This window comes from Conger conger, chromosome 6, assembly GCF_963514075.1.
Source record: "Conger conger chromosome 6, fConCon1.1, whole genome shotgun sequence".
In the NCBI taxonomy this organism is placed as follows: domain Eukaryota; kingdom Metazoa; phylum Chordata; class Actinopteri; order Anguilliformes; family Congridae; genus Conger; species Conger conger.
This window is the reverse complement of record NC_083765.1, coordinates 17,586,177-17,598,254: the sequence shown is the minus strand read 5'-3', so window position 1 is coordinate 17,598,254 and position 12,078 is coordinate 17,586,177. Positions and strand designations below refer to the sequence as shown.

Genomic DNA, 12,078 nt, shown 5'->3' with positions numbered 1-12,078 from the left:
GGGCTCAGAACCTTCTGGCATCTAGAGTGCACTGCCTTCAAAGAACGCACTTCAAAGGGGCAAATGAAATATTAACACGTTTCTGCCAAACTTAGCACAGGGACCGCTATAGCCTCCGCTGGCTTTAGCTCACACACCCACCGCGAAAGCTCCCGGTGCGAATAGCAAACACACATTCCTCCGCACAGAGACCCAAACAACCTGCCAGCGTGAATGCGCGATACCTCTAATCCCTCCCAGAGCTTTGTTCCTGCTGCGGACCACAAACAGCCATTTCCTGGCGAACACAAAGAGCCTCCAGTGCCCCAGTGCTGCAGCCAGGGTACCTCCTGTGTGCAAACAGGGTGGGGACGGCCACCGAGGCTAAGATACCGGGTCGGTCTGAACCAGAACTGCGGCACACGCACACGTGAGGGGACGCAGGCGGGGAGCGTGACGCGGACCCCGCTGCACGCCTGAGTTTGTGAAAAGTAATATGTAAACCGCAAAAGCCGTACCACGTGAGCGCAGGCAAACGTGCGGCCGGTGTATTCAAACACGGCTCCCTCCACCACCTCTGAATTTCCACAGAACGCTGAGATGACAAAGGCAGTTTTCCAGTAGACTGTAACTAAGGAAACTTGTCTTTATTGTGTGAAAACATTAATGCATCACGCCGTCCGGGAAGGTCAGTGAACTAAAGCCGCGTTACTCATTTCAGAATGTAGCCTACATCGCGTCTCTGTGCTCCCTGTAAATCAGAGCAGGGTTACATGGGAAAAGAGTGTGGGGTGACAAGGGCACATTGTGCACGGGCAATCAAGTGGAAATGAGACGGGATTGGGCTGCCCTGAAATTACCCACACAAACTGAAACGCACGTCTGTTTTCCCAATGAAACTGGACGCCCGGCCAGCGCTGTCGTGGAGCAAGTACGGGACAACTCGGAGAGAGAGAGAGAGAGCCTCTCGCTATAAACCGGCCAAATACGCCATTACACGCTAAACTGCAATACTGGAATGTGGTCCGGTACGACCTCTCCCACCAGGAACACTGATAGAAAGGGTACGGCTCCTTCAGCTCCTCGCCATGGCGACGCGGGTCACGGCGGCTAACAGGGATGCCAGCTGGGCTTTTCCACTATGGGCGGTATTAACAGCACGCTCAGCCCCTGTGGAAAGCGCCCTGTGTGAGACCTGTTGCTGCTCTGTGCCGTGGGGTGGGGTGGGCTGGCACAGATAGCTCATTCATCAGGGCAGAGTGCTGCACAGAGCAGCCTTTGACAGGGACAGCTCACAGGAGGCTGGGCTGGAGGTGCTATGTTTGTGGCAGTACCTCCCTGGTCCACGCACCGGGGGTGGGGGAACACATTCACCTACACGCTGAGGTTCGCCTAACAGACGGAGGTCAGCAGCCTGTCTCACGGTCCCAATGCACACATATTCCAGATGTCAGCCAAGCAAGATGATCCAGGTACTGCATCACATTGGCCCTCAGGGGCCTCTCTCTCCCTCAAAAGGAGGGATGGTTACTAGAGGGCAATCACAACAAGTATGTGTGGAAACGCACACACGCACACATAAACATGCGCAAACGCGCACACACACGCGCGCGCACACACACACACACACACACACACACACACACACACACACACACACACCACAGCTGACACCACTCCCAGCTGAGTAAAAGCAGCAGGATCAGGGATAGACTTTCGAGCCGTGCTGCGGACCTTCGGTCTGAGCGCCCTGCCCGTGTGACTCACGCCAGCTTCCTGTTCTCTGCCAGGCAGTGAGCGCACAGCGAAGGCACGATGGAGGGACAAAGGCTGTGGGTTCTCTGTTCAAACAGCGCAGGCGGGGAGCCAAGGCAACAGGAGACCCGGCTGTTTAAAATGGCCGCCACCAACACTAGCAGGCCATATGAGGACGGTTTGTGGCTGCACCTCCCCTCCCACTGCTCAAACCAGAGCCGGCTGTAGGACTTTGGTGGCCCTGAACAAGGGAATGCCATTGGAACTGGTTATGGAACAGGGTGGGCGTTGGTGGAAGCAGTTGTTGTAAATTAACATACAATTACAATGAGCCCCAAAACTCATTTTTAAACTTGACTAGTGGGGCACAGGGATGGTTGTGGGCCTAACAACAGCACGGAGAATATTAGAGTTCATTTACCAGCTTGTCAGGCACCTTCACCCAAACGCCCCTCCCATGTTCCCACTGAGCGAGTGAACCAATCAAGGCTCTGCCCCATTCACCGCTGACAGTGAGGTTTTTGCTTAGGGTTGCCAGGCAACCCGTGTCACTCACAGGTGACAAATATAAGTAACAGCTCTCTGGAGAGTTGTACACCACAGCACCAAACTACAGAAATGCTCACACATAGCAACCTGAGGCAGCCACTATGAGAAAAGGACAGGGGCAGGTTACGCACAGAACAAGCAGTGCCCCTGCACCCAACAGCAGAAGGGGTGTGTCCCAGAAATATGCCACAATCAGTCGCTTACGCAAAATTACCTTCAAGCACTCTCACAGAGCCTCCTGTGTGTGCCCTGGGAAACTCAATCTGTTGGGTGGGGCTGACAGCGGAGGTTTGAATAGGGCCTTTTCTGTGGCCAGCTTCTCTTCCAGTCAGGTTGCCAGGTTTACCGTTTCACACCATACTGGGATACTTTGAACTTTTTAAACAGAAAACTGCCTGCAGCACGTCATACTTTTTTTGGGTGTACACCCCACCACGCCCTCTGCCACCGGTTCTGGGCTACCCTGGTCTACTTTTGTCCAGGTTTTCAACGCCTTTCGTCCTTTTTTTTCACGGCAATCCTCCTCCCATGAGGCACAGAGGCAGAGGAACAGTGCACTGCTGTCAGCCCAGCCCTCCGCACCGAGCCAGTGTGGCACAGGAGTTTACGTAACACTCCCTGCGGCCGTACGAGCAGGCCAGCACAACAGGAAATTACACCAAAATGGCTTCTGCAACGAGCCACACCGCCTGCCCGGAAACCTTCTGGGGATACAAGGAGCAGGGAGACACTCGGCCTGCAAGAAAGCCAATTTGAGATTTATAGTGTTCATTATCACCAGGCCAGCTGGTATGCTGCAACGCTGCTCAATTAATTTTTATTCCCCCCCATTTCAAGCTCAGCTGCGCTCGGTGGGGAGAGGCTGCTGTAAAGTGTTCGGTGCAGAGTACGTCTTGTTGACAGCTGAAATTCCGCAGATACGCACGACCCACAGAGAGAGGGCGCGCGGTTCACGGAGAGGAAGCCAACGGCACTGTGGGAAGTCATTCATCACACCTCACCCTGTCACAGACAGACTGGAGGGAGCTCACCCTTTCATCCTGACCCTGCTCTTACACTCAGCAAGCCCACTCACCCTCACTGTCATACACCCATAGTCAGTAAGCCCTCTCATCCTCTCACACACTCAGACAGTCAGTAAACCCTCTCATCACAGTGCACTTATAAAGAGTAAACACTCTTTTCCTTGACATAATCTTATAAACAGCCAATCACTCCTCTCACACTGCTAAACACAGGCCCAGCCTCACATAAATATCCTGATGGATGTCTTCAGAGGGCTGACATTAGGGAACCCCTAAATAGACAGAGGATCTAGGAGGATATGCGTACAGACATATGTGAACAGAAATGTAATAATTCAGAATATAAAAAGTACACATCAATTTAAACATGAATTTACATTGATATGCTACATTCAAAACAACACTGTTTCAACCACAGTGAAATCTCAGAGATATACTTAAAATGCAAATAATTCTCATGAGAAGTCTCTGCTGAAATAGTAGAACATTTATTTTAGGTGGAGCTGTATAGTGTCACATTGGGCTAAAGTGATGGTTCTGAATGTGGATCCAGGCCATGGGAGGTGAAAGCCTCACCCTGTGAGGGATGGGATTCCCAGCACCATCACACAACGGCCACGAGAAGAAAGATGGGCAGTCCTCTCATGCACTGGACGGAAACAGTCCTCTCATGCACTGGACAGAAACAGTCCTCTTATGCACTGGACTGAAACAGTTCACAGTCCTCTCACGCACTGGTCTGAAACAGTTCACAGTCCTCTAATGCACTGGACTGAAACAGTCCTCTCATGCATTGGACTGAAACAGTCCTCTCGTGCACTGGACAGAAACAGTCCTCTTATGCACTGGACTGAAACAGTTCACAGTCCTCTCACGCACTGGACTGAAACAGTTCACAGTCCTCTAGTGCATTGGACTGAAACAGTCCTCTCATGCACTGGACTGAAACAGTCCTCTCGTGCACTGGACTGAAACAGTCCTCTTGTGCACTGGACAGAAATAGTCCTCTTATGCACTGGACAGAAGAAAAAGGCTGTATGCCTGAAACTATGAGTGCTAGTCTGCACCCCCTTAATGCACAGCTTACAGAAACAGGGATTGCACATGGTGTATAAAAATAACCCACGGTTTACAACAATAACCCATTACTCAGAGGAAGTTATGGTTTAGGCAATATTATTTTGGTTAAGTTGCAGTATTGTTACTGTGTAAGTTTAATCACTAACTTACACTCAGCTAGCTCTCTGTTCCCTCGGACAGCAACAAACTAGATCAGAGATTCTCTGCAGGGCTGACGTCTCTGTTGAAACACCTGAAGAATCTGGCACTGAGAACATTGGGCGTAACTGGTTTCCTGGTGGAAAAAGACGAGCTCTGTGTCAATCGAGGCACTTTCACCCCACAGCACAGCGCTCTTCTGAATACCAGAAATGATATTGTTCAAAGGACTAAGATAATGTGGTAAATAAACACGGCCCCTCTATGTTCTCAGACATGTAGCAGTAGAGGAAATAACATTCCCAGCAAGCAGTCCTTTTTCCGGATTGGCTTCATGCAAACATACACAGTATGCACACATTTCACAATACCTCCTGGAATGAATATGAACTGGCCAACATCTCAGGCATCATCAGCCCTTGAGAGCTTGTTTTTAGGAAACATTAAACAGGATGAAAACAGCCTGGCTTCAACAGGTTTTCATGCCGATGCAGATGGCTTCACACAGTCCAGGAGCTTCACCCCTCCTCCAACACTTAACCAACAGCAGTAAAGTTGTCATTAGCCAGGCAGTTTGGTAAATGAGGGCTCATCTGCAATTACTCTCAAAACCTGCTGTTGTTCAGCGGGGGGCGGGGGGACCACACGCACGCCCTGGGAGAAAAGAGGAGCGACATGCTGCCTCTCACACCCCTGAAAGTGATGACACCCCTGAAAGAAACACACCCCTGAAGAGTGAACGCACACTGCGCATACAGCCCGAGTAACAGGAGAAGGGCAAGGCCGCAGCTGGACACCTTCAGCACTCAAAGCCCACAATGCAACAGGAGCCACTACCATCCTGAATAAAGAAGTTGGTGAGATTTGGTGGAATGCATTAGGTCATCACAAACAGTGCTGAAAGCAACGGTGTCTGACTTGTGTGTTAGGAGGTCGGAGGTCTGCCATCACACCAATAACTGAACGCTCTGGCCTGGTTCTATATGAGGGACATTTTATAATACAAGCCCTGCTACTCTCACATCCAGACATACTGTCCTGGGAACATGTTGAGCTGCATTCCCTGTGACAGCCAAGCAGAAAACAGAGAGATGGCGATGTATGCTGAAAAAAATATTTGCATGACTAAACAGAAGCTAGACATTTTGATATGACAGCTAGAAACTGTCGGTCCAACAACAAATAAAAAACGTAACTGCATGCTTCTCAAAAGCTCCTTCTTACCCAAATATAAAGTGATCTTAACTCGTTTTGGTTGATTTCCCAGTTTTGCTCCATGAACAGCAGCTCTGGGCTGGGGCAGCACAAGATCAGGCAAAAAGTCCACGACAGCAGTGGACCTGACAGACGAACAGGAGGAATTATGCTATTGGCTATTCCCTTCTCACCCTAATCAGGTAACAAAGGTCTTGCAGAGCAGGAACGTGGCAGAGCAGGGAAATTGCAGAGAATGGAAATTGGTAGATGACAGCGGGTTTAACGTGTTTGCATTTGATAGCTGCCTCCTGAACACTGCTCAGCAGGACATGCAGCAGAGCATTAGGCCGACTGCAGACCTCAGGGTGGAAATGCCTTACCCCTGCTCACATACTGTACAGCCTGCAAGATGAACATATACCATAAATAGCAAAACGCACGCCGAGCAGTTATAACCAAAAACCATACTCATCGTAAGTGCAAGATTTTTTCTTTTTATATAGGATGCACAACAGGGAGGACAAAGGTACAGTTTGAAGGTGTGACATCGAAGCAGCAGCATGGAGACTCCAAACACATAGGCAAGGCTGCACTTCACCAAGGGAGAGCTCTCAAGCAGAGTGATGTCAGCACACCTGAGAACGCATTCCCATCATTCCATGGGCTGGGTGCTTTGCATACACGCACTCCAAGCATTCCACCATGTTGACATTTCTCCCTGAAGGCTACAGTTTCCACCAAAAATCGTTCCACCAAAAACCTTTGCTTTGTGAAACCAAACAGTGCAAGTTGAAAACAGTAACAGCGACTAGCAACAGTGACAATTCCAGGATGCCAGCCCCCAATCAACTATGTTGTGTACTGCTGAGGAAATGGCATGGTAAATAAGGCCCTGTCTCAGTCCAGGGTTGATGAGGTAACTGGGAAGACACCGTCTCAGGCTACTGACAATGAACTAAGCTTAGCATAGCTTTGTGAGGAGATATATATATATATATATGACAGAACCTGTGATAAATGTGCATATAGGACCACAGTTTATTGTTATATTGCAGTACCTCACCACACACATGCATGGTAAATACAGTACAAGTAGTATGCTTGTGTGAATACAAAGTGCAAACACTCAAGCTTTCCCCTCTAGCATGCACACACGCAAAGACATTTGCACAACAACAAACAAATGTTCTCACACACACACACACACACACACACACACACACACACACACAAACACACACAAACACACACACACACACCGGAACCAATCTCCATAGCAACATGAGGTTTCTACAGCAACAGGGCGAGATATTGAGATCAGCAGGGACTGACTCACTTCCTGTTGCACTCAATCGTTCCTTCCACACTAAGACCACAGAGAAACATGTGAGACATGGGGGTGAGTGAGTACTAGCATGACAGGGGCTTCTCCTGTCTGAAACTATGGAAACCTCCATAGTGATGCTGATGCCCCAAACAGCACCTCCATGCACAAATGTCAGCGTCTCTAGGCAACAGGTCACAAAACCCAATGAAGCAACAATTCTGCAGATATAACCTTGCCTAAAAAAGAAAGTGTAATGGGAAGAGAAACTGAAGTAGTGTACAGTTTTACTGCCAAGCACAGGAAAGCACTCGACTTCAAAAGGGACCATTGATAAAACAGGAGAAGAAAGAACAAAACAAAGTGCAAAACAAAGAGGCAGAGCAAATGATCACTCAAGTGAAAGAACAATACATTCTTTCACTTGGAATACATAATGTTAGATGATAACAATGGCAAGGCAAATATTAAGACCATAAAGATGAAAGAGCAGGAAAGTACACGCACTGAAACACACAGTCACTGACAATCAAAAACACAAGCGCCATCAGCTTCATTCCAGCAACATCTAAGGATGAAATAACAGTTTCAGAAACATGACTGATGTTTGCCTGGTCTTCCGACAGTTTTCTATGCACTAAACAATGGGCAGAGAGATATTCACTACCGCTTCAACACAGCAAACTCAACTACCGTCTGGACATAAGACCACGTCTTAACACACAAGCTATCATAATGAAGCCAAAATGCACACAAAAACTAAAAGTTTACAGAACTTCCTATAAAAGACTGTTTAAAATGGTGATGCAATCTCCTGAGGAACCGCAGGTTTTCCTTTGCTAAACCCTGTGGTGCACTGTTCTCTGTTCTCAGACAGAGTAGGAGTAATGACTCATGGTAGTGCAGAAATGAACTCCATGGTCCTTAAGCCTGAAAACTGATAAGACTCATTTTTAGGGCCGGTTTCACAGACAGAGATTAAGCTTAGTCCAGGGCTAAATTGAGATTTGTATGGAGAAATTTTAATTTAGTCTAGGACTAGGCTTAAACAGCGCTTGTGAAACTGGCTCTTAATGTCACAGACTGATTCTCTAATACTACAAAATCTAAAAAGTCTTACTGCAGTCACCCAAGCAGTTTGCAAGAGATGAAGCACATGTTGAGTGCGCTTGGTATGTCCAACCTCACACTTTCACAGGGGGTTTGTTTGGAGAAATCTCTTTGGCTTTTCCAGGAAAGCCAGAAACAACTAAATGATCAGCGACCAGCAAAACCACATTTCATTGATCAAAGTCAGACCATCAGAATCTTTACCATGACTTTACCTAAACATTGAGGCCCCACTCATTGTTTTGAAGAAAACAACATTTTTTTGCGGTTTACTGGGGACAGAAGTTATTTTCCTGGAAAGCAGTAGCTGATCCTGATCTACAACCTCTGTGTTTTAACATAAATATTGTTTTTATTTTATTAATTTATTTCAGGTTGGATTTCTTACTAAATGTACTGAGAATCAACTATCCTCCTTACCGTTTGGCCTCCTCCAGGTGGCACAGGTACTCATACGCCATGTTCTGCTGCCTCCGCTCGTCCATCTCCTCTGCTGTGAGGCGCTCCACTCCATCCAGGACAGCTGCGGTGAACAACACAATATCGGTTAAAATGTCCACCGTGAGAGTGTGCTGCCTCCTTGTCATCACTGATTGGTCTGGAGAAATTCTTTAGGAGGCCATGGCCAATGACAATACAGGGTGTACTGCAGGCAAGAGAGAGGAATCTCACCCACATACTAATATGGGGTACAATCCAGGCCTGCCCTGCTCACATAACCACAATCATGAGAGCAGAGTAAGAGGTGAGAAATGGACAAGGGACACAGGGACAAGCAAGCAAGACCTAACAGACCAAAGCAGACCAAAATAAAGAAAGGCAAGATTTCAAACATTCTGATTCGTCCCCATTCAAATAAAATCCAGGCGGTTGGGGGAGGACTATGGATTGGGTCTCAGACAGTTTGTTTGTTTGCATGTTCGTTCGTCACACTGTAGTATTATGTGTCTACAACAAGGGGGCGATAAAGCAATCATAACTTGCCTCAGTTCCATTTGACCTACAGCTACAAGCCAGGAGCCGTTTTGTAGCTTAGCTTAGGATATAGGAATGCCGTTAGGCCACTGTATTGCTCATATTAATCAGGCTATTGGTGAATGCATTAGATGGCCTGATCCAGAGCGACATACATTGTACATTGGTGCGTTGTAAGTCGCTCTGGATAGGACCATCTGCTAATAAAGCTAATGGGTAATGTCCACTGTGAAGTTAACTAGGCTACTAGCCTAGGTAGGCAGATCAGATTGGATTGTAGGTTCAAATATGCTGCAATTTGCTAGGTTATGCGATCTCCTACATGGCATTCTTCGGAACAGTGTCGTGTGATTTTAGCTGAGTACTTCAAGTTAGACTACCGTTTATTAAATGCTCAGCTTCATAGCTACTACCAATTTCAGATGTCAAGCAGTTGTCCCCCACCCAAAGAAATCAGAGGTGGCGACAGTGCATGGGGGTGGGGGACAACATGTTTCCATTTGCTAGTTTCAGATTGCATAACATGGTTGATGTTACAGCCCTCTGGCTTTGCCCAAAGGCATGTTTCACACATTGGGATGTTTTACAAAGGTCTATTGAAACATTTTGGCCATAGTTAATCATACTCTTCCCAGGCTGCTGCAATGCATTCTGGGAATTAAAGGGTGCTGTGGGTCAGGCCGGGGAAGCTCGTCATCATTCAACAACTCTCCAACACCAATATCCTTGGAAAGACACATGCTCGGCATTTGGCTGTGCTCATGATATTACAGTCAAATAAACCAGGAACAGGAAAAGCAGGCATTGATATCCTGGTGCTGCTTGGAAATTGTGGGAGTCTGAGCCAGATTTTATCTGGGTTTGTAGTGTGTTTCTAACTTTGAATAACAAATTTAAACAAACGTTACCGTTGCTATTTGCACAATATTTTGGCTAATAAAACAAATCTCTATATTCCCTTTACAGTATGTGAGCCTCTCTTTGCATAAATAACTTAAAACTAAATTATAGCCTAAAATTACAGCACCATAGAACAATTCTCAAAAACAGAAATTGTGAACCTTCTGTAACATGTCAACCATTTTCCTTTACAAATGAAAACAGGAAGCCAAAGTAGTTACATTTGAAGCAAAGTTCGCAATTGTCCAATAATTCTAATAACCAAAAGCAGAACTTGTCCCAGTCAGCTGTGAGACAGCAGTGTAACGGACTGCTTTCTACTGGAACTATGTAGGCTACTATGGAGTTCATTTAGGCTACTTTGTCCCAAGGAACCTGCATAACCTGGGTTACGAAATTATGACCTCATAACGATTGATGACAAGTAGGCTACATTCAAGAGCTGTGACCTCCTCCACTGCCACAGAAAGCCCGTATTAGGAAGATCTGAAATAGTTAACCAAACCGGAAATATCTTCCCGCCTGCAAAATAGTCGCCGAAAATAGATTTTTTTTTTTTCTAGAGCAGAAGCGGCAAAGGTCGGGGCACGGAGCAGAGCGCGCGCATTACAAAGCACATAACCCTCTACTTAAGTGCGTCGGCTCTTGACACTGGAACAGCAAAAAGTCCTAGTAGCCCACGCCCTCACGTCTTAAGATTTGCCATCAAACCAAGTGTATGGCGGGCCCGCGTGGAGATAATAACTAAAGCAAAAAAGTACTGCTTTAGCTAGCTACTTGTTTGACAAGTATCGTCATTTATTCGGCCAAATTTGATAGAAATATCGAAGTCTGCTCGAAATGTGTGAGATACCGTTTTTGAAGTGCCAGTAGGTTAAGGTTACCCTTCATAAAATTAAAATATAGGTATTTATAAATAAAGAGGGCAGTTAAAAAAAAAAAAAAAAAAAAAGAGCCTAACTTTTCTTCGGTTGTGTTGTGGAGCTTTGAGAGGAAGCTACCTAATCTATGTAGGCTGTTAGATAGAACAGACAGTCCTGTTTGAATTTGAAATTTGGGAATGGTTTGCCAGAACTGATTACGAAAAAGATGTCTTCATTGGTCTCGCATTATTAATTTACCGGTCGGTAGGCTACATACATTGACGGGAGCCTCAATCGAACCAACAGATTAATAACATACAACGACGACTGTCTGAATGCATAGGCTAAGGGCAGTAATAATAAATCACTGAACTGTTATTTCAAAACGCGGAAGTGTGGTTTGCCACGCTGTGTTCACCATACACTTTTCATTTTTATATACGCTACCATGAGTTAGGCTTCTGGTCTTTGAAAAGTTAGGCACATAGTTGCAGTCTACTGGTCTAAAATCACTAACTCAACTTCCTCCAGTCAATGCTTGCCAGACAACTAGCCTGCTAGCTATGTGAAGAAGAAAAAACTTTTTTCTGATACTTACACCCATATCGCGGCCGGATCCCGTCTGCCTCTTCTGAAGTTGACATTTTTTCTGAAGACCCTATTAGATCCCCACTATCAGACTAACTTGTTGAAGTTACAGTTAGGCGAGTACAGATTATTCTCACTTATGTGTTTAAAGTGGAAAAACTGCGATTATGGAAGGCACCCCAGGCCCCCTTGTTGAGCTACACTTCAGCGTCCGGGTAAGATTTTTTTTCTCCTCCAACCTTAGCCTACTGATGTCACTGGGTGTGTTTCTTCCTAAATCCTAAGTATGCGTTTCAGGAAACACCCATCAACAGTCACTAAACCAAACTTAATCTGCAGCTCCCTCTGCTGTGCACTGTTGGTACGCTATACGGTAGGCGGTCCCATCACATTTAACCTGTTTTTGTTTCCGTTTTGTCGTCATGCTGTTCAGACATTTGCGAAGATTTAACGATAAAATAATGTGACTGATTCATATTCACTTTGCAGCGTCATCCTGCCCTATAGGCTACTTGAAAAAATTAAATAACAACAAGTCTCTGAGTATCATATATTAATTAGGGCTTTCCAAAAAAGTAAAATAATATAAATAAAT

At 46.3% G+C, this 12,078-nt stretch overlaps 1 protein-coding gene across 1 annotated transcript in view; it reads right to left on the bottom strand.

The window, feature by feature from the left end:
• Nucleotides 1-11,750, bottom strand: part of iqgap1 (IQ motif containing GTPase activating protein 1) — a 40,235-nt gene extending 28,485 nt beyond the window's left edge. The window contains exons 1-2 of the mRNA XM_061244632.1: nucleotides 11,494-11,750; nucleotides 8,578-8,680 (exon numbers count right to left, since the gene is read on the bottom strand). Coding sequence (XP_061100616.1) covers nucleotides 8,578-8,680; nucleotides 11,494-11,539 — 149 coding nt within the window. The 5' untranslated portion in view covers nucleotides 11,540-11,750. The remainder of the gene's footprint in view (nucleotides 1-8,577; nucleotides 8,681-11,493) is intronic.
• Nucleotides 11,751-12,078: the final 328 nt, after the last annotated feature.